Source organism: Ambystoma mexicanum, chromosome 6p (genome assembly GCF_040938575.1).
Source record: "Ambystoma mexicanum isolate Mex_15411 chromosome 6p, UKY_AmexF1_1, whole genome shotgun sequence".
Lineage (NCBI taxonomy): Eukaryota > Metazoa > Chordata > Amphibia > Caudata > Ambystomatidae > Ambystoma > Ambystoma mexicanum.
Window position 1 is genome coordinate 1,201,792,615 of NC_090935.1, and position 24,085 is coordinate 1,201,816,699.

The following is a 24,085-nucleotide window of genomic DNA, read 5'->3' on the forward strand; positions in this document are numbered from 1 at the left end:
AAAGTAACCAGCAAGGGAGCAGAGGAAGAAGAAAAACAAAAACGTTCAACAATCAGGAGTCAGAGTACGAAGAATGCCAAGCAACTTGAAAATCTGGAAAGACCTACAAATAACGCCGCCTGCAACTGTAAGATGAATCTGTCACAAACACAGGTGATGTTGATCAATATGGAAATGACACGGACAGACGAACCCAAAAATTTGGAGAAGGCCCTAGAGAAAGAAAAGCAAAATGAGAGGGTCTGAAATTTTCAAAAAAAGAGATACAAATAAGGGAGAAAAAAAAAACAGGATAACCACAAAATTTTAAATCAAACAGCGAACGGAGAAAGAAAAATAGGAGGAGGTCAGAGGAGAGAAGCCACAACAAAAAATAAAATCAAGCGCTTTCGAAGACTTCCACCTGCAGTAAAACTCGGGTGTTCATCAAAAACCTGACAATACCTAAAGAGCAACCGAGCATAATGTAACAGTTGATAAACAACAAGAAAAAGGTGAGAGTAGAATTGAACACCATAGAATGTGCAACACCTGAATTTGGAGATGATGAATGCTCTAAGGTTGATCTGCTAGACCTCTCGACATACATGGTATCAGATGTAGAAGAGAAACAGGAAGCAATAGAACATGAAAACATTAAAACACGAATTGACGAGAGAGGAGTGTTCTGATGATACTCAGAGCGATACTTACAATAGTAACAGAAGCATCTGTGGAACAAAAAAAACAGGAGGAAAAGGGAAGACGACGAAATATCCAAATGCAACAAGAACAATCAGAAATGACAGAAAAAAAAAACAAGGAGGGCACAGAAGAACGATCAAACATTAGGAAAGAACAGTGACAAACCAGGGCGTTCACAAATCGGAACAAGGTGGGATAGAGAACTGAGACATAATAACAACCAAATGGCAATAGAGGATAAAACAGAACGGACAGAAACTTATGAGGTGGAAAAAGAACAACAATCGCGCCAAGCACAAAGTCTATACGGTAGACTCTAAAAAGCAATCAGGTCTGGTCCTGGAAAGAATCCTCCATTATGACGACGGGGTAATCCTAAATAGAACCAACGTAATAAGGCTTTTACACCATATTACAGAACTAAGTCTAATCCATACGGACGACTTAGCAATTGTGGAGTTCGTCGATGAGGCCCGCAACGATAAGGTGATCCTGCATACAAGATCAAACCTGGTGAGACAATTGCTCCTGGAAGAAGCACCCCAACTAAGACCGAGGGGTTTTGATTTGCAGGAAAGCGAGGAAACTTTAAAAACGCAGGAAAAAGTAGAGAAATACCCACAAAGAAAGACCAATAAAATGGACAAAAATGTCGGGAACTCTAAGACAAATAGAGAGACAGCAGGAAAAAGCACTAGACAAAATATTCGAAGCCCAGATAATAGAAACAAAAGGCAAGAAGAAGAAAATGAAGTGGCAAGATGGAAATGGTTGAAAAATTTCATTGATGACAAAATGAACACTCAATAACATGAAACAGTAAAACGTGCAACGTTTGTGGAGCCTAGGAAGCTGGAACACAAGAGGCTCAAACCACCTTTTTACGAACGGAGAGATACACAAGGAGAATCTGAAAGTTTTGTGCTTACAGAAAACATGGTTGTGCCAAGAACCAGCACTGGAAGGATACGTGGTACTACTAAATCCAGCTATAAAAGGTCCTAGAGGTAGACCGATGTCATGTCTACTTGTAGCCATTAAGAACGATTTGAACTGTAAAGTGCTGGAGGCAGTGAATCCAACCCCATTTATCCAGATGATAGTGATACAGCTTGATAAAGATGCTGCGCGAGTATCGATATTGATCAATATTTACTGGAACCCAGCTAATATTGCATGCGAAAGGTTACCGGAGGAAATAGCTGAACTGATAGACGAACAGAGAGAGAAGTGGACTGACCCGCTATATATACTGGTGGGGGATCTAAATTGTACCTGCGTGAACAAAGATAACCAAATAGAGGAGGTGATATCAACCGCCACAGCGAAGGAAAAAAGAAGAATAAGATGGAACAACATGTTGCAATCAAGAGATTGTATTATTCTTAATGGACAGGTGAAAGGCGATGTACCAGCTAAACCCACATGGAAAGGGGCTCAATCAGCAGAAATCCTGGATTACATCTGCATCTCGAGCAACCTGTCAGAGAATATTCAGACCTTGGAAGTCATAACAACGACAGAAAGTGACCACAATCTAATGAAATTGACATGCAACATCAGTAACAAGATTTTTGTCTAAAACCAGGATATTGTCACAGTCCAAGAAGGAAAGAAAATCAGACCAGACAAAATCAAACAGTTAAACAATAAACTAAAAGGCATGATCCGACTGCTCGAAACGGAACAAGGAACACAAAGGATTGATTACACACCACTCTTCAGAGCCTTTGTGACAAAAGGGAAACCTGGAAGTAATTATCCTACCAAGAACCACCAACATCTATATGGCAGCCAGATAAGGAAAAGGAAAAAAGAATTAAGAAGAAACATCAGGAGACTAAAGACGAAAAAAACAATAAACAGTCAATCGAGTAAGGAGATAAACAAGTAGAGGTACCGCAACTGGCTGTACTTAGATAAGAAAACTATGCTGAACCGGGATGCAAAAAGCAGGTTAGAAAAAAATAAGAACTAAAAATACTGCAGAAATATGAGCTACCATTAATGGAGCAGACCATCCGCAAGAGACAAGCCTATCAAATCCAATAAGTGCCACCTCATGGTGTGAATATTACACACAGCAACAAGAGGAGCCCTACACAACATCTAGGCGAAAATCAGTGTCAAGGAAGGAAAACGCGATAATAGACATCAGTACTGACGCAATTGAAAATATCTTAAAGAAATTAAAAGATTCAAGAGCTCCGGGACCGGACGGACTTACGAATGCAATATTAAAGAGCAATACCAGTGAATGAGCAAAGTTCCTACACATCCTGTTTGAATACATCCTAAATACCGAGAAAATTCCGGACTCCTGGAGGACAGCTGTAGTGGTGCCGATTTTCAAAAAGGATCTTCGAACTTCGGCAGACAACTACAGACCGATCGCACTGCTGGATGTCGGGGGGGAAGGTCTTCACATCAACATTGCTGAAAGCACTGACCATCTGGGCACAGCATAGCGGACGACAAGACCCCTGGCAGTCTGGTTTTGTGAGGGGGAGAGGTACTGGACTCAACATTTCTTTTGATCAATCTGATGAAAGCAAGAACTACAAGGAACAAAAATCAAGAAATTTATGTAGCTTTTATCGATTTGTCAAAAGCGTTTGACACAATAAAAAGAGCCAAATCGTGGGAGAAACTGGAGAATTGGAAATGCCCGCAGACACTGGTAGAGAACATCAAAGACCTATACACAGATACAAGCATAAGAGTCAGGTTGGATAAAGCAGGAACACTGACAGATCAAATTCCGATAAGAACGGGTTTAAAACAAGGGTGTCCCCTTGCGCCAGAACTTTATAATCTGCATACATCGGATATCGAGGACTCCTTCGAAGTTATACGCTGTTTTCCACCACAGATCGCAGGGACCTCAATAGTGAGACTACTATATGCGGATGATATCGTCCTCATGGACCAGACCCAAATAGGCCTACAAAGACAGCTGACTGCGTTGCAACATTACGTGGACACAAACAGCATGGTAATTAATCCAGGAAAATCGAGGATCCTGAAGCTGCGCCCAGGAGGGAGAAAAAACAAAATGAGTAAGTCAGGCTGGCTGCTGAACGGTAAACGAATTCAGGAAGTGGAGGCACTATAGCTGGGAGTTTGCATAAACAATACCAAAAGTGAAAAACCAAGAATCGAAGGTTTAAAACGAAAAGCAAACAACTTAGCGTCTCAAGGGAAAATCCTGATGAAAAGATACTGCAGTTTTACCCTAACACCGTTGGTAACTTTTTATAGGATGAAAGTCGTGCCCACCCTGACATATGGAGTTGAATCACCAAGACCCATATCGACACAAACATGGTCAACTCTAGAAGGCCAATTCTGGCGAAAAGTACTACAACTTCCCAAATCTGTGCCAATAGAGTTGATAAGGAGAGAGTTGGCATTAACTTCGCTTAAAACCATAGTGATATCGAAAACGCTAACCTTCTATCGAAAATGCTTGAAATAAAATGCAACCAGAGGTTTCAAAGTGCTGAACAAAGCAATAAAAGAAAAAACAGATGCAACACTAACAGAATGGCAAGAAGCATGGCGAGAGATTTTGGTGAACCTAAATGAATCAGAAGATGATCTGTGGATAAACCCAAACAAAACCAAGAAATAACTGTACATGGCAGACTGGATAGAAACCCAGGAAACCATCGGCAAATAAAAAGGCTATGAAGATTTCTGGGCACAACTGAGAAAACTGAACCACATTCCGAGCTATTTGACCTTATTCCCGAATTGGTACTTTCAAACTCTCTTCCTAAGATTTAGACTGAACATCTTGCCAACGGGAGAAATATTACAAAGGAAGAAAGTCATGAGCAGAGACACAATATGTAGAGTGTGTGAGCTCAAAGGAGAAAAGGAAACCCTGAAACATCTCACACTCCATTGCATAGGACTACGAGAAGCTTGCAAGCAATGTTTGGGCAATTTACTTAGAAACTATGTCACAAGGAGTGAGGAAGACTGGTGGAAGATCCTTATAGAAGGAGAAATGATGAAGATCAACTTAGCGCTTGTAAGAATGGTGATCTTAATACTTAAAAAATTGGAAGGACTTCGGAGTGACACAGACAAAAGAACGAATAACAAAGTTGGATGAACTACAGAAAGGTGGTAGACAAAAAAAAAACTTTGTCTACAACAGATTAAAGGTTTAAAATAAGGAAAACCATGTAAATCTGTGAAACAAATAAATAAAATAAAAAAATAAAAAATTTGATATTCGCCAAACAGGGTTTGTTAAAGGAGTTGGCTGCCCCTTGAATATGTTTCTGATCAATTTGTTAAAGATGGCGGCGATCAAAAAAGAACAAGAACATATATAGCCTTTGTCGATATGGCTCAGGCCTTCGACATTATTGATCGATAACGACTTTGGGCCAAAATGGAGGCAAATAAATGCCCAAAGAACCTAATGAAGGCCGATCAAAGAGTTGTATTCAGAAACAGACATTAAAAATCAGGCTTGACCAAACGGGCGCCCTCTCAGCAGCAATAAGAACAACAAGAGGGGTGACGCAGGGCTGCCCTTTGGGAGCTACCCTATACAACTTTTTCATCTCAGATGTAGGTGGAGCAATAGATTAAGAGCTTTCCCTGTAAAGATCAATGGAAACCTGATGAACTATGTGCTATATGTAGATGACATTGTTCTTCTGGATCAAACCCCTATTGGTTTACAACGCAAACTGACAGCTTTGAAAGCTTATCTGGATGAGAATGGATTGGTTATAAATGTTGCCAAAACTGAGATCTTCAGTTGAGCTTCAAAATCTACTAGGATCAACGTCCAACAAGAAGAAGAAATTTAATTGGACAATTGATGGAGAATCAATCAAGTGTGTCAATCAAAGCCAATACTTAGGAGTTCTAATTAGTTCACATATTAACGACGACCCAATGGTAAAAAAAATAAAAAGAAAATGTAAATTCTTATCTGCCCAAGGAACGTTAATACACAAAAAATATGGAAAATTCTCTGTAAAATCAGCGATAGAGTTTTACAATAAGAAAGTTATACCATTATTGAGTTTTGAAGCTGAAACAATGCTGGGCTGTCCGCATGCTATGTGGCCATGGTGTGAAAACACCTATTGGAACAAAATTCTGCTTCTCCCAAGAGGTACTCCAATCGCCTGAATATGATATGAAATGGGATTAATATCAATAAATGCAAGGGTGATGTGGAATTCTCTGGTACTATATACGAAATTTATAGGAGCAGATGACCTATCGCAATTTGAGATCTTGACTACACCAAAAAGATAGATTCCGGATTCAATTCTTGAGCAATGGGAAAGAACTTGCGAAATGCTTTTATTACAACTAAGTCTAGACAAAGAAACTTTAATTCAGAACCCAAATAAAGTAAAGACCAAACTATGGGAGCACGATTGGTGTGAAACCATAGAATTAAGATCTACTCATAGTTACATGAAGCAGGCTGCCCTCGAAGCACGAACAATGGGTAATCTACCTAAATATCTAGACATTTTTCCTTGTAGCATAAAAAGGAGCATCTCCATGAAATTCCGTTTGAATCTGTTCAAAACTAAGGTGTTCTTGAATTTGTGGCACATAAACGATAAAGAGTGGTGGAGAGTCATGCAGGAAGGTACTGATAACAAATTGATCTTTGCACTGACATTCTTCTTGGAAGAAATCGAAAAGAGACTTGCACTCGTTAATAATAATAATGAAACTGACCTTCGGTGATTGGCCGTGTGCAAAGTGAAAGATTAAGTTTTACTTTTTTGCTCAAAATGTCCCTGAAGTCCAAAAGCAGACTAATGACATTTTTATAAGTTTGTAATGAACTATAATTAAAAGAAATTATTAAACATAAAAATTAACAGTGGCTCATGATGTACTGATTAAACCCAGAAATACCAACTAAGCAATGGGTTTTGACCTCTCCTACGACACACAGAATAGGACACGCTCAAGAGGCCAGTATCATCAAATGGTAATGGTACGTTCAAGACAGAGCCAAATCAGGAAAGGGTGAGGTTGCGAAGTTACATGTGCAAGTGGCTAATAAACCACTTGTAGATTACATGCCACAGGAAGTGACTGAAGTGCACGAGTGTCCAGTGAAATGGGGAGTACCATATGGAGATCTGACAGTGGAGCAGACAAAGCATGCTCTGCTCGCTATGTAAGAACTGAGCGCTACTGACAAGTAGTGTTATATAATCCCAAAAACAAAAAGAGCTTGACAACATCAGGGAAATGGAAAAGCAGTCTGTTTGCAGAACTCTATGCAGACTATCAAGCATTGAAACAAGAGAGGCCTGGTCAATGTCATTTGTACACAGATTCATTGGCAGTAGCCAATGGGCCAGCTGTGTGGCTGCCAACATGGCAAAAGAATGGATGGAAACTAATTCAAAAGAATTGTGGGGAAAGGAACTGTGGCAAGATATTGAAGAAATGCTATCACAAAGTGAAGTAACTGTGTCATGTGGATGCACACTGTACTACTGACTCATTAGAACGTTGGTTTAATTCTGTTGCAGATGAACACACCAAGATTTCATCTGTGGACACGCATGCTCACGAGGACGAATTGGAGGGTCTGGCCAAGTGGCTCACCAGAAATGTCGGCATTTGGGAGAAAAGGGTACTTGCAGGGGGGCACGAGCTCAAGGGATCAATGTCCCTTTAGAGGTAGTGAAAACAATAGTTTTGCAATTTTTTGTGTGTCAACATCAACAGCATAGACCCATCCCTCATATTGTCCAGGACACACTGAAGAGACAAGTTAATGGGTCAAATTTGGCAGATCGATTATATCAGTCCAATGCCATTGAGTAAAGGCTGCAATATGCCTGTACCATTGTGAATACCTTTTCAGGATATTTGATGGTGTTGCCATGCAAGAGGGCCACACAATTAAAACCATTAAGATGTTAGATCAGATTATTTTGCATTATGGAGTGGCCTTGCTAATTCAAAGTGACAATGGCACACATTTCAAAGACAAGTAAATTGAGTATTGTCGGGAGAACAATGTTGTGTGGATCTACCATGTCCCGTACCATCCACAAGTGGCGGCTCTGATTGAGAGAATGAATGGGTTGTCGAAAGAACATTTCTGAAAGTCAGGAAGTGGTAGGCTGGCGGGATAGTGTTTGATGTTGTAAATGTTTAGAATAATAGGCCAGCGGCTGAGTGTGAAACGCCTTGGACGCACCTGTTAACACCTACTGTGCAGATGCAACCTAATTCACCTACAGAAACCTTGACTGTTTGGGAGTTTACGCCAGGTGTCCTAGCTCCATACCCTGCTGCAACTCCAGAAACAGCAAGAATAGACTTGCATTCTCATAAAGAAATCAGATTAGAACCCAGAGGTATAATAGTCATTGAGACTGGGATTTGAGGACAAATTCCCTCAGAACATATGGGATTAATTACCCTTCGATCTGAATTAGCACTTTATGACATCCAAGTACTGGGAGAAGTGATAGATGCTGACTATCAAGGAGAAATCAAAGTCATTTTAATTAACAGTGGAGATCAGATATTGCTCATCCATGTAAGATAGGATAGCCCAATTGATTGTCATACCTGTTAAACTGTCCATGATCAAAAAGGGAGAGCCCGCTACAGTGCTAACTCATGGGGACTGTGGTTTTGGTTCATCAGACCACATGATACCGTGTGCAATGGTGTGGGTAGAAAAGTCTAGTGGCCCACCTGTACCGGAGAGGTCATAGCATCAGGCAGAGACGGAGTTGTGTTAATAACAGAGCCTGTCAAGAAAAATGGGACTATGTCCCTGCTGACAAATGTTATTTAAGAGAATGATTATCAACACTCGTATGCTTTTTCTGGTTTTCTTTGCAGATTCTGTGCTTGGCCGGTGTGAGTGCAATTCTGAATGGTCTGCATTTGATAGAATCAAATTACACAGAGCAGAAGCAAATGTCAAACGGCACATTTGTGGGGGCGCTGTTGTGAACATGAGAAATGGGCGCCTGAACATGCTGCTTCGACTTGAGCAACATCCTGATGTCTGAAATATCCTCACTGTTGCCGCGTTAAGTTCAGCAAAGTAACAAAACAAGTGCCCGACAGCACTCTGCTACAGCTGTCAAACCGCTGTCTCTCACACCAGAGCCAAAACAGACATTTGCTTTGGTCTGCCTGCTGGCTACGTCCAGGACCACGACCTGCGGCACACTTCCATACTGCATAGGCTCTCGCTGACTGGAGGGGCGCAGCCTCTGCAGCATTGCCGGGGGGGGTGCGCTGCCTCTGCGGCCTTGCCAAGGGGGGTGGATGGGTGTAGAGGAGCTTCAGGAAGGAAGCTTAGAAAACTAAGGCTAAAAAAATAAAATAACAAAATAAACTTACGACTGATGGCGATCTATCTGGACACTGAATAATAGTTTTTGCCATGGTATAGGTCGCAAGGTTCTTAGTGGTCCAAGGGGGTTAGCCTTAGTTTTCTCTTCCTGCACCCTCTTACTGGCTTCTGATACTCGCTCCTCTTTTACAGATATGAGTCCGTTGACAACACTCATCTTGTACCGTCTCCTCGAATACCTGGGTTCCTCTTCCCGGACCTACTACCTCTTCGCTTGAAGAGATTTTACTAAATAAGGTTAGAGCTACTTCTATCTGCTGTTACTCTTTAGTCCACACTTGTTATATCTATTCCATGATCATATAGTCCACCTTGTGCACAGCACAGTTTATAAAGTAATCCCATGACACCGACCTACTGCTTTTAATCTAATAGAAATATTATGGTAGCTGTCCAGTTAAAACATGTTATTTTTTGCGTCAATGTACCCAGAACTTTGGATAGCTAGTGTTAATTATGCTCATTCAATTAGTCTATATACCAGTTGAAGTTTGTTGAAACGACTTGTTTTGCAAAATTGTAATTAATGGAAAATATCACCCTAATGTACATTTTGTACATATCTTTCCTTAGAATTTTTTGATTTGCCTCTGATGAAGAGTGTTGTACCACTCGAAATGCGTTGGGCCATCCACAGTTTCAACATCAAGAATAAAAATTAATTTTGGTTCTTGTGACCTACTTTGCCTGAATGTTGATTTCTTTAATAAAAGACAAATTAATTGTTGGTCTGGTTTTCCAGACATTGGAAAGTGTGCAGGGGACGCGAGTTCTGTACACAACTAGGCCACAGGTTCCAGACAGATTGTGTCCCAACCCTCTGTACCCCCCGCATTGACACCACGTATTGGAAGGGAAATACACTCTGCTCATCATACCTTCCTTTGGAAGACTGTCGCGCGCAACTACCATCCAACATCCTTACATCTTCACTTCATGCCTGGGCCACCTTAGCAGCTGCTTGGAGACCCTGAGCCACGCACAAGAACCATCATTGAAGTACAATCACAGCTCAGAGTGGTAGATGCATGGCGGCTGACGCACCCTGACTCCAGAGTCTTCTCTTTTTACTCCTTGGTGCATGACTCGCACTCCCGTATAGACAGATGGCTAGTCTCCAACATCCTCATGAGAACTATTGTACAGATGACCATAATAACCAGTACCCTCTGAGACCACTCTCCGGTCACTGTCTCATTAAATTGGGGTGAAGGCAATGGAGGGACACACAAGGAGACTGAAACGGCACGCCTTTCTAGATACAGTACTTGAGTCCGAACTTGGGTCTAGGATCTACGACATTTTCCTGCTAAACACTGGGTCTGTGAAGTCTCAAGCCACCCTTTGTGAGTCATTTAAAGTCTACATCAGGGGAATCGCACTAGCCAAGGAGGCGGGCATCCTTAAAGTGATTCGGAGGACCATCGAAGAGAGTCAGTCACTCCTTGCTGGACTCGAAATTCAATATGCTGCATCACCATCTGAAACTATACTCGGCGAGATAGGCACAGCATTAGATATCTTCCTGGACCAGGCCGAACGTGAGCAAAAGTTCCTTGATGACCCCCAGGTCACTATGAGATATGGTGAGGGGGGGGGATGCACCGGCTGTCTTTTAGCCAGATTAATCCGTCAAGAAAGGGGGGGCACCCCATATTCCAGCTAATGAAAGAGCAGATGGTACCCTAGCACTCTCATCTCAGGCAATTAAGGACGAGTTCCGCTCCTTCTATGAAACGCTCTACACTAATACTGACACTGCCCCCACAGTAGAGATTGAAACCTTTCTGGGCAGACTACCACCCTCAATGTGGTCCGTTGAGACCAGCCGGTATCAGAGGAGGAGTTATCTAAGGCAATAGGCTCATTATCAGGTAAGGCGCCTGGCATGGACGACTCACTACCGAATTTTACAAATGCTATAAAGGCCTGCCTGGTCAACCAACTACTCACCCTACCTCTCCTCTCCCTCTCTAAACCCCCCCCCATATCCCTCAACTAACTTCTCAGTACTACAATCTTGCAACCTTACACTTCCCACACTCCTTCAGTCGACCGACCAGGTCTAATGTACTTAACAGACTCAGAAACTCTGTATCCTAATAACGACCATTCGGTCAATGGCTTCACTCCACAACCGAGGGGCTGCCCATACCGCTAACCTGGTCAGTCTGTAGCAACCACAAACGACGTAGAGATGTTCATATCAGCATACAGAATGGGTACTTCCACCTGCATCCATCAATACCATGGTTTCAGCATCTGCCTTCCGACTAACATACTTGGTCCCTTTCTTACAGAGACATGTGCAGCGAGGCTAACCCCTGGTCTAAAAGGATGACTTTAGAGACCATCCTGGGGTCATCTGATGATCATCAAACTACACTAGAAGTAAATCCCCAAGGCATAAAATAAGCGGTGTCGCATAGCAATTTGCTATGCAATTCTGTCAGTTTGCTTATCAAATGGACACTTGTGTAGCAAAGATAGCTATTTAAGTTGCCCTCTTCAATGAAAGCACACCTTGTTCTGCATTCCTCTCTTGCCCTCTGTGCTCTCTTCCCCCTCTTTTCACTTCAAGCCATAATGTAGAGAAAGTGCAGCAGTAATCATCTCCCCCACTCTTAGTGCCAAAGCATGTGTGGGAGTGCAAGGCAAGAATTTATTTTTTGGTTTCAAATAACTGCAAACCAGAAATAATCGGGATGCTACTTTTATTAAGCTTTTTATATGCGGTCTGAAAGACCAGTATGTGTCAAATTTATATTTGCAAGACAGTCAAGCAATTCCATTCCATATAGGTTGTTATACAATGCATGATTAGAGTATGGATACCGTAAAACACTGAATCATTTCCATGCCTTACAGTAAAATGTAGGTTAGTGTATCTAAATTTCATGGTGTCAACTATATTTTATTTTGTTGGGGAAGATCATATTGACGAATGAACACTTTTGAAAATGTACATCGTCACATGCTTTTGATGGCAAACCTAGTTCTGTAACCTGCAGGTTGCATACATCTTGCAACTGGTGCTCAACCCATGCGCGTACCCATACTCCTTTACATTCTGTATGATCACCCAATTGCTTTGCACCAGCTACCCTGAACTTGAGATGACCGTGAACTAATATTCCATCTAGTTTGCCCAGTTCTCTGCCTGCTATGCAATCCACTCTGCTGAGTCTCTTTCTTTCCTCTCACATAACGAATAAACAAAGCGAACTAGATGCTTATGCAAAGTAGTGATCAATATTTCCATCCAATATGATCTATTCAATACCAAACACTGTAGTTAGCCTCCAGAGCTTTGCTTTATGGTTATGACTGCATTATATATTACCACCTGGATGAGACAGCTGTCAAACTGTTTTCAGAGTCTTTTTAACATATCTATTTATTTGTGTCCATTCATGCAGCTAACCTTTTACGTTTTATAGACTCTCAGCTGTGACTCGCAAAGTCTGTTTGCCCACTTGTATAGTAGTTTACATTTTATGATGGGCCAGTAGCATTTGCAAGAGATGTTGGAAACTTTTATATAACATTTACTTTGTTTGCAGTAAATGTCAAACTTCACTGTGCATGGCCGACCTCTGTGTGGCATCAGTGTACCAAACAAAGCATGTTTGTAGTGACATGCACCATTGTACACTAATCGCATTTTAAATTTGTTGTCCTCCATTGCTATAGCCATAATGCATTTCCCTTATGTTGATTAGGGAAACTAAGTTACCCGACCTGAAGGTCTAGCTGAATTTTAAAGAATTTGAAAGGCCCGACGCCTCTAACTAATGTTTTATTCTAGCGGTGTGCAAAACTGCTGTATTGTTGCTCATTTCATGTCTTGGGTACAAATAACTTCTGATGACATTAACAATATTTGTACAAAATTGCTAATCAAATGGGTAAGTTTGCTAATAAAAAAAACGTTAATTAGCAAACTCTGCTAATCAATTTTTGAAAACTAAATGTATGCCTTGATTCCCACATCAGACGGCATCACGCGGTTATAAAGTCATCAGCAAATATCTCAGAATGGTGAGTGATGATTTGGGGATGAGTTTAGGGTGACTTAATGCATTTGCTAACATCATCCCCATTTTAGAAAACTCTTTGTTCCTGATGCTTTTAGGATGAACTACTGATCACTTCAAGAGATTGCACGCTTGTCCCTGATGATTTGGGGATGATTCTGAGATGACCTGCTAATTACTTCAAGAGCATTGCCATGAAACATGTTAGTTCTTGATGATTTGGGGATGACTTACTGATTACCTCAGAACATCAGAGTTTGTAGGATGATATGCGGACCAATACAGATTTTCATTCTGCTTTTGCTTAGTTGCACTTATGCTGAATGATCCCCCACCGTGGCAAGGGTAAAGCTTGTGACTATGGTGGGCCAAAGTGGAAGCCAGAGGCCTAAACATAGCATGCACCCGTGAGAATCCTTTGCCATCCCAGTCAAAAGCAGGTACCCAGCACCCTCACAATCAATACATTTCCATGCTGACTTGTAAAGTCGGAATTGGTGTAGTCCCACTGTGTGAGACTAAACAATTCCTATCTGCTTGGTATTAGGTAAGCCCACCTTTTGGTATAGGTCTGAACTACACAGGTTTGACTGAGCAGCCAGGCCTATAGGAAGAGGGATAACTGAGCTGTAGAGCTGTATAAATGAAATATGTAAATACAGGTAGCCAAGTAACACTTACACTCAAGGTTTCAGATATAAATAGTTGTTTAATTAATATCAATTTTTAAACAAACATTCTTTAGAAAGGCAATTCATGAAACAATGTAAATATACTTTAAAATTACTTTTCAGAATCAGAGCAAGTTAGTGGATAATCTTTGGATATGCGTCATACACAATTGCTAGGGGTGACTTCAATCACAAGGACAGTAATGGCATTTATATATCATTCTAGGTTGCAGAAGGAAATGTTTAAGGAAGAAAAGGGTTAAACAGGTTCTCAGTATATGTGAGGACAGCTAAATCTTCTAGACAAGCCTTTCCCAGCAGTAAAAGTCTAAAACAAGTTACCACCTATGAGGCACAAACCATATCAAAGTCAGTGGGCTAGAAGAATCTGCAGGGAGCCAGGACAGTCAAAGTCAATTTGAAACAGTCTTTGGAGCTGAGGCACTTCTTAGAATCAAAAGGTCTTGCACAAAGTTAGAGAGTTTGTTAGAAAAATCACTTGTAGGGTCACAAGCTGTGAAAACAGAGTTAGAATCAACTCTAAAAGGTAAGCCACTGCAACTCCCAACTGAGAAAAGCAAGGCTACAAGACAGTGAGGCAAGTAACCCAAGTATAAACAGTACCTCTGGTTTGAAGAAGAGTGGTCCAGCTGGCTTCTGTCCTGCTACAGCGTTGCAGACCCCATGTTCCTGAGCCTCAGTTGTGGGGATAAGAGGGAGGACATCTGTAGGGCTCCTGCGGTGGTACTTGAGGTCGTTGGCAGCTACAGGCTCTTTTCGGTTCAGCGGCACTTTGCGGTTTCAGCGCTTAGTAAACAGCACTGTTGTGGATCTCTGGTACCGGTTGGGCTTCCTTCACTCCTTGGGTCTGGTGAGGGAACTCTAGCTCTGGTCATCCTGCTTCTGGAGGGTCCTCAGGAAACACCTGGAGCTTCTAGCCGGATTTCAGACGATTCACTCGACTACGGATTACTCTACCCCTGGCACTTGGTTCTTGCAGCAATGAAGAAGTACTGCCAGACAGGGAATATGGTCCAGTGGAGTTTGTCTCTGGGTTAGTTGGCCCCACTAACCCAAGGGGAGAAGTCGTCCATTCCGAAGCTTCTCTGTCTGAACAGGGAGTTTCAGCACAGCAGCAGGGCTTCACTAGGCAACTCCAAGGTCCAGGAGGATGCAGCAAGCTTCGTTCACGGTTTTTTCATCGGGTGTTTCTCCCAGTGGTCGACCTGCCTCTAGTCTCAAAACCCTCACTTTTTAAGCAGGTTTCTCCCATTCATGCACAGCATAGGCTGTCAATGATACATCAGGGTCGCTGTCCTGAAAGTACAGCCAGCCAGCCATTCAGAACTGGTTGCATTCTGGCATTCCTAGAGACAAAGGACAGGGGAGTTTCAGGACCCTCCCTCACATCCTGTCCTTCCAGACACACTGGAGACCTAGGCAGGCCTCAGGGCTGAAGTGCGACAAAGGAAAGACAAGGGCACCAATCTGTTCGCAATATCCCAATATGAACACAGATTCACCCAACACTACCTTAACTCCACTCCGTTCACTAAAAGAGGAACCCACTAACATGAAGTAAGAGCTGCACTTCCCTTGAACTGAACTGGAAATACAAATTGAGGAACAAAAACAATAAAACAAGAACTCCACCTGTTTCAAGCTGCCCCTTGAAACCTAGGGCCTGCCACACCCCAGCGTGCCCAAAAAGGATATACTACCTAACAACCACGACCCTTCAGTGCACCTACACCCTTCCACCCTGGTCTGCACCCCAGGGCACCAGGGCTGCCACCACCGGGCACTAACCCAACTCAAAAGAGCAACCGCCGGGCACTAACCCAACTCAAAAGAGCAACAACAAGCACAACAACATCAGTACCCAAAACTCCCTAAATCAGGGAACATATTAACTCTGGCCACAACCAAACCTGGAAATACTATGCAAATCTAGTGCCTGTGAAACAACGCACAAGCTCACCAAAAGGATCTACACAGACCCCTATATCACAGTGCAACCTAGACACCACCCCAACACCAAGGGACCCCTAGTGCCTGCCAAATACAAGGCACCTCTACACCCCGGGACCCCTAGTCCCTGCCAAACTAAGTACACCACCTCCTAATGTGGGACCCCAGCACCGACTGGCTGCCATGGTGGTCACACCCACCAATAGCATCCAAACAAAATGGCACACAACACCCTAAAGTGGGACCCCTAGCACCTACTAGGCTACCACGGTGGTTGCCAAATGCAGAACACCTCTACAACCACGGGACCCCTAGTCCCTACCAAACTAAGTACACCACCTCCTAATGTGGAACCCCAGCACCGACTGGCGCCACGGTGGTCACACACACCAAAAACGTCCAAACAAAATGGTGCACACCACCCTAAAGTGGGACCCCTAGCACCTACTAGGCTACCACGGTGGTTACCACGCACCACAAGATGCGCACTTGCACCCACAATCACACCTCAACAAAAGACACACATATGAAAATATCACTGGAGCTCTTAATCAACGGCAAATGTTGAAAAGACAACAACACCATCATTATTGCTGCAGTCTTCACACACAGGCGTGTGCTAATTTGCAGAACATTTCTTTACTTGAAAAATGATCTTGGTAAAATTGTCACAAAGCTTTACTGGAGAAAAAAAAAAAAAAAAACGCCAGCCCAGTTCAACGCTAAATAAGTTCTCAACATATATTAGTATCTCCCACAAGTCCCGGAACTGCACCGCCCGTTAAATACCGAGAAAGATGAAATAAAATGTCTCCATTACTTCACAAATAACACATCTTCTGACACATTTCCCGGACACCTCCTGTAAGAAAACCTGTTAACAGACACAACTTTGTAATCAAACAATTCCGAACCCCTCCTGTAATGTTAATACACAATAAACGACATCATAATTTAGCAATTAATGTTGCATATAATAGGCCACAACATGAACATTCACACCCATACTGGCCAAACACATGACACAGAAGCTAATGTAGGCCACAACACGTACACGCAACATGCCACACACTGGCCTTACTGCTAATAAAAGTTCAAACACGATCAACACATCCTACTCCCATCAAACCTCCACCACCAGTTCAGCGCACGCCTGCCGTAACACAATCCTTGGTTGTCATAAAAACTGGGAGGCCTGAAACACTTCTGAAAAAGGGAATGCCACTGTTATTACTGTCCCTGCGCCGCCGCCCGCCTGCCGTAACACAACTCCTGATTGCCATGGAAACTGGAAGTGTTGACCTACTTCCGGAAACAGGAACAGCACTGACAATGCGTTCCCTGCATTCTGAGCACGCAGAGCATTCCAGACATCTCCTGAAGTCCCGTTCCTTGCACCCAAGCGTTCTGTGATGGCATGCACACATCATTTCACTCTCTGCAACGCAGCGTTCACATCTCCCGGAGACACAACACTGACCCTCAGGTCGCAGCCCGTGACGACAGCTACAACACTGGAACATCCAGAGCCAGGCAGACAATGGGGCGAAACTCTTCTCAATGGCGTTTGCCGCCCCCCGCGCTCGACCCCCTACTGCACTGCAGAGCGCAGCGGTCTTCTCAATGGGGATTGCCGCCGCCGCGCTCTACCTCCCTCTTGCACTGGGGAGCGCAGCGGCACAGTTAAAATGAGGACCAGCAGACTTCCTCACTAGATGAGTGATCCTCATTGCACAAACAACTGGACCACCCGGCCTCCAGTCACAACGAGGCCAGGACACACTACACTTTCCCTCCGACGTCTCCTGGGAGAGCCGCTCCTGGCTCCACCCCCCCCCCCCCCAAGATCCTGCAACTGGCCCCCCCCCCCCCCCAAGATCCTGCAAAGTAGCAAGATGCAAGCAGTAAGACGCTCCTCTGTCTGGCTGCTACACAGGACGTGGACACTTGGAGGGCAGTGTCCTGTTCAACTGCTGTCCCCTCCACGACAGGATCCCATCCTCGTCGCCAGTGTAACAATGTTGTATTGTCATCAACACACCTGAGCCAGCAGATAAGTTATATGGGTTTATTAGTTAAGTACACAGCAGGAACACCGGCATATCCTTGCCAGCCAGCTCTCTATCTCCAACTGCTCCCCATGGAACACATATTCAGATGTCAACACTCTAAGCACAGTGGCATCACCTCACTCCACTGACATCACCACTCCAGGGAGGTAATGGAATGGAGGAACGACACAGGAGGGAAGACACACCTAACAGGTTTCACTCACTCCAGGGTTAAAATTAAAAAGTCCTACAGTCCATCAAAAGAGCTGGGGGTCTCTAAGGTTGAAGAGAATGAGCACAGAAATGAGAATTCTCCCCGACATGACTGCACCAATATATGCCAGTATTCACATGCACACCTTGACACAGTATTCATGTTTGCTTTGCGCAAAATCCAATAATCAACAACCATAACAAAAAGTACCTCCAGGATAAAAAAAATATAAAAAAGAAAAAGGATCCAAAAAAGAAGCAATAAACAACTGAACTACAAAGTCCCATCAACCGAGGTCTCAACTACCCACAACCTACCAAACACAAGCAACAACAAACCACAAACAGCAAAGACTAAACCCAAAAGAACATGAAAAACACCAATCGAAAGAGGACGCCCACTAAGGAACACAACCCACGCATCATGCCTCGCCACAAGAAAGACAAAAGTCAGAAAAGACAACAGAAATAATAATAAATCCAAACCACTTGGGAAGACACGGACCAGCATGATCCTACAACCCCAAAAAACTCGAAAAACATCTGAGATGGCCTAAGGAGACATACAAATAACAGAGCAAATAGACTAAAATGCTTGCTACCTGTCCGCATACAACAACGTGGTAAAAACAGCACAGCAACAACGACCGACAGCCAACAAGCTTCACAAATACACACCCAACCAGGACACAAACGGATGACAACTAATAAACCATCACAACCCGCTCTCCACTATGGACAATACCCCAACCAGAACAAGGAAAAAATTGGAAACCATCACACTCACTCTACACCCCTATATCACCAAGACTGGAACCACAGAGGGGTAGCTATCCTATTTAACACCCAGAAATGAACCAACCCCGCCAAAAACCTTATCGGTCTACTCGACAAAGAGACTGACCAACAAAGAACCGCCCCACCCAAAAGACTCTACCAGGAAAACCCACCTGGAACGGAAACCCAAACAACAACACACCGGTCAGAACAAACAATACTAACAACAACACAAAAGGTAAATCCAGCAAACTACACTGCAGCCTCCTCAACATTAGATCCATAACAAACCTCTCAAAAGAAATCAATGACCTCCTAAGCGAAGGAGGGAGACGTGCTCTTCCTTACAGAAACCTCGCTATCAGACAAATATAAAGCCATCGCGACCGAAGCAATACAAGACAATTATAAATGACACACCAACAGAGAAAACCGAAAAGGTGGTGGAATCGCAATTATACACAAAAAACACTCAAGACTATGAATCCCACCTAATCAAGATAGAATTCAACGACCAATCCAACATAGTATTCCTAATGATCTGCAAACCATCTCCTTATAACCCCAACTTTACAACAAAACTAGCAGACGAGGCCGCCATGTTATCAACAAACCACGACAACCTAGGTGAAAGAGATCCCACCAATACAAACATAGATACAACAGAAGACACACTCAATAATTGGATCAGCAAGGCCATTGACCAATTAGCACCTGCTAAAACATTCAAAGCAACACCAAAAACACTGGCAGAAAAATGGTTCACTGAACAACTGAAAAAACGGCAAAAAAATAAGTAAAAAAAAAACAACCGCAAAATGGAGAGAACAATACACTAGACAAGACTAAATAAAATACAAGACAACTCAAACTGTACAAAGCAACAGTCCTCAAAGCAACAAAAAAAAAAACACTACGCCACAAGAATCGGCAAACAATTCACAGAAAGAACACCATCACCCCAACACAAACACTACCTGACAGACACTTATACCAGAGGAGGGTCTTTGTAGTAGCTGCACACCAGTTACTGCCTCTGCAGGCATTAGCAGGCTCAGAGATTATATATATATATTCACTTACACCAGAGCAGAGTCTGTGTAGCAGTTGCACAGCAGTTACTGCCTCTGCTAGCTCTGCTAGCATTAGCCTGTGCAAGTATTATTAGATATGGAGTCACTTACACCAGAGCACGGTCTGTGTAGTAGCTGCACAGCAGTTACTCCGTCTGCGGGCATTGCAGAGCCTGAACCGTACCGTAATTGAACTTCGGAGCAGCTATTGTGTCTATAATACCAACAACAGGCTGCCCCGTGTAATTTCAAAACCAGATGTTTAGAAAATCACGTACTTACAATATTTAATTTCAACAAGTGATAAGTACAATACAAGGAATTACAGCTTCAACGTGTATTCCGAGAGGTTGCAAACGAGCTCCTCTTAACAATAGAACAACAAAGGGGTGAGACGTCTAAGTTGATGGACGCTAAAGGAAATGCATATAAAATTCACTAAAAGAGCTGATCGCATGCACTCACCCGATGCTGCCTGGAAACTGGACATGCGCGTTTAGTAAAGGGGATCGTCTAGTTCCCATTCGAGAAACGGACCATAGCAATGCCCGCCTCCACTTCATCACTTGGGCTGCTCTGCATCACGTGGATTTCAACGTCCACCTCATCACGTGGGCTGTGCTGCATCACGTGGGTTTAAACGTTCACTTCGTCATCTTTTTTTTTTTTTTGCACTAGCGGGAAGGCAAGGCGTTGCAGGAGTGATTCCTCCGTTGCAAATAGTTGGTTGTTATTTGGTTTCTGGTAAGTCTTAAAGTTATCTCTTGTTGATTGTTACTTTAATGCAGAGCGGCAATATTGGGAAGGGAGTATTTCTGTGTATTTTGGTGGTTTGTAATGTGCATGGGGTGAGGTTTACTTAAAGTACTGGCGGATTCAGTTTCTTTTTCGTTATTTCAGTGTATTTTGAGGATATGTAATATGCATCAAAGGGGTGTGGCAATATTGGGCAGGGGGTATTTCTGTGTATTTTGCGGTTTGTAATGTGCAGCGGTTGAGATTTACTTAAAGTACAGGTGGATTCAGTTCGTTTTGGGGTTTTCTCATGCAGCTGTGCGATTTGCCCGACGAGTTTTATGGAGTGGGGCTGGGCACAGTGCGTTCCTCCCTTCCAAATGGGACTTCCACTGTACCAGTGAACAGTACAGCGAACCGTTAGTTATCCTCCCCGCTGGAGTGTGGAGGGAGGGGGTTGGAAGATTTGGTATGTGCAGCAGATGGGTATATGTGTCTTATGCAGACAGACGCATATGGGTACGAATTTCCAGCTCTTTATTTCTCCCGCATAGGAGGCGATTTGGCATTTCCCGGGGCGGGGGGTTGCTCATTTACCCCTTTGCAATGTGTGGAAGAGAAGACTAAACGGAGACCTTATATTGTTTTCATTATCAATCACACATTTAAAGTCCCTATGAGACCCAATACCATTGTTTGCTTAAAGTTTTGCTAATACTTTCTGAAATGCCTTTACGGCATAACGACTTTTCTGTTGCATCGTCATGGTGTTTTCACGTGGAACGTCTACGTGCTTAGGAAGAGGATTACGGAGGAAGGAGTGGTCCACGGTTGATCCTAGTTCCCATCCGAGAAACGGACCATCGGTTGTTAGGGTCATTTCTCAGATGGGGGAAATGGCTGCTTCAGTGCGAGTGGGCTAGTTCCCATTAGATAGATGGCCCTTTTTTGCCCCCTAGTGGCCAAGTCCTGCATAATAATGGGAACTAGCCTACTCAAACTAAGAAGGCTAGTTCCCATTAGAGAAATGGCTAGTTCGCATCCGAGAAAAGGACAGTCGGTTGTTGGGGCCATTTCTCAGATGGGGGGAAATGGCTGCTTCAGTGTGAGTGGGCTAGTTCCCATTAGATAAATGGCCCTCACACAGAGGATAGGTTCTCACTAGAGAAATTGCCCTTTTTGCTCCCCTAGTGGCCAACTCCTGCATAATAATGGGAACTAGCCCACTCACAGTGAGAAGGCTAGCTTCCATTAGAGAAACGGCCCTCTGACCTTTCTGCCTCTGCAGGTCGGAGGGCCGTTTCTCTAATGGGGAAATGGCTGCTTCAGTGTGAGTGGGCTAGTTCCCGTTCAACGAGGGGACCGTTTGCTCTCCTGTTTTGTCCTCGACTTGTCCCAAATGTACTTTCTGATACTGTTCAAAACAGCACTTTATAACCAACCGTCGGTGCTGTAACATAACTCCTCAATGGCCTCACAATATTTCTGCTGTCTGATGGCAAATTGATAACGAGCCAAAATGCTATTCCCCTTTTCGTAATGCTTATCCATCTTGGCTATGCATATATCAGACTTGGTCTTTTGCCCATCTCCGCGCATTCAGGTAGTTTTAAGAAATTGTTGTCCAGCCCGATCTCCACAATGAAACGGTGCCTCTTTCGTTTAAAAAAAGAAAATTGGGGGTAGAGATGCACTACACTAATTTGTAGGCTCTATCTATATATTAAACTACTACAGGGACACGTACAATGTTTTTTCTAGGTGCACCCAGTTAGTAAAGTGCTACCTTTTTTTAGACAAAAAAGAAAATCTGGGCGATTCACCGCAAACAACCACGATGAACAAACTGGGGCACAGCAATGAGCAAATAACTGCTAACTTTCTTTGAAGCCCGGTAGGAAAATTCGATAATTCAAATTCAAACTTTTAAAGTATTGTTGTTAAATACCTTTTTTCTTTTAAAGTATACCAGTGTATTTTTACATCCTACATATGTAATGTTATGATTTGCAAATACATTTTTTACATAAATACATAACTTTACATTTCCATTTAACCAAAATCCCAATATTTTGATAGGAATGAGTCACTCAGTATTTGTGACCACTACTGTCACTTGTGCCCTATCTCTAACTGCGTGTTTCGGGCGCTTCCCGCCCTGCTTCAGGTTTGAATATTGGGTTGTTATTCCTTTGTGATTTCCTGCAAAAAATATATTATAGAGAAGCTGAATCAGTACTCTCCTTTACTAGAACGCTCAATAGTGTACTGAATTGTTAAAAGGTGCCTTAACCCACTAACCTTTGAATCAGTCTTGGAGCCTGGTCGAGATGCCTCTATTCATGAAGCTCATGATGGTCACTGCAAAATGACATTGTATTTATTATATGTAATGTGAGTTGTGCAGGGGGATTCCGCACTATGAAAAGCGCTGGGTCCCCCTGCACAATGTCAAAATTCAGACTAGCTACAAATGTCCTTATGTATACGTAAAGAATCACTATTATTCTAAACACATTTGTTACATAAATATGTGGGAATACATATGGATTGAGTTGCTATATTCAAAGGGATGAACGCATGTGACATGGGTACTTGTATGATTAAGTGTTCATCTGGGTGTTTTTCTTTCAACTAGTACCAACGTAAGTTAAAACATACATTGGGATTTTCCGCGATGTCTAACGCCATACTGTGATTAATGGCTTTTGCCACGCCCTCTGAAATGGGTGAATGTAAACGAAACACGCAGCATTTATCGTTCTATGAAATATGTTCTTGTCAACATAAATTGTTATGTAAATACAGAGTTTCAACAATAATACACTAAATTTATGGGTTGAGCAGAAATCGCACACAGTATTGAACGCTCAACAACATTAGAAGCTCAGCCTTAGGTCAGGCCACTGTCTGCTGCATAGCGTCTAGAGACAGAGGTACAGTTACAAAATGACACCCGGGTCAGACACTATGGAAACAGTAAAAGGCACTCCCAGCAGCACCCAGACCTCAGTTGCTTAGCGACAGACTTTGGAGTTTGAAAGCATTGCTGTGGAGCAGAATTTCACTAGCACGACCGAGACACAGAGAAGGTAAATTATATTTGTAACATAGCACTCTTTAAGGAATAGCAACAGTGACTATAGCCACAGCGAATGATAGACCATTCATTCCTCATAATAGGAGAGCGACCGTAATTGCAGAACCACAGGAATACAGAGCCCTGTTACGGGAACACGCTAGATGCTAACAGTCGCCACGGCTATGAACACAGTTCTCGCGCACAGGCAGGACTTTTAATTCCATATAAAGAATACATTTAGTCATATGAGATTTGCCTATGGGTAAAAAACACATTCTATATGCTTTCAGGACTGTCCTCTCACTACATAAGGAGGATTGAAGTTCATCACAAATACTAGATTGTCCCCACGTGTAAATTATCTATGACTCAGCTGGGGTAAGCATTCTTTAC

General features: G+C 43.0%; 2 protein-coding genes across 5 annotated transcripts in view; one reads left to right on the top strand and one right to left on the bottom strand.

Moving 5' to 3' along the window:
• Nucleotides 1-20,469, bottom strand: part of NAA35 (N-alpha-acetyltransferase 35, NatC auxiliary subunit) — a 1,572,250-nt gene extending 1,551,781 nt beyond the window's left edge. For all 3 annotated transcript variants that reach the window (XM_069625850.1, XM_069625849.1, XM_069625848.1), the window contains exon 1: nucleotides 20,341-20,469. In XM_069625850.1, coding sequence (XP_069481951.1) covers nucleotides 20,341-20,365 — 25 coding nt within the window. In that variant the 5' untranslated portion in view covers nucleotides 20,366-20,469. The remainder of the gene's footprint in view (nucleotides 1-20,340) is intronic.
• A 48-nt stretch (nucleotides 20,470-20,517) lies between these two features.
• The window catches only part of TLNRD1 (talin rod domain containing 1), a 117,395-nt gene continuing 113,827 nt past the window's right edge, over nucleotides 20,518-24,085 (top strand). The window contains exon 1 of one of the 2 annotated variants that reach the window (XM_069625851.1): nucleotides 20,518-20,619. The gene's annotated coding sequence lies outside the window, so the exon portion shown is untranslated. The remainder of the gene's footprint in view (nucleotides 20,620-24,085) is intronic. The other variant, XM_069625852.1, reaches the window with a different exon arrangement.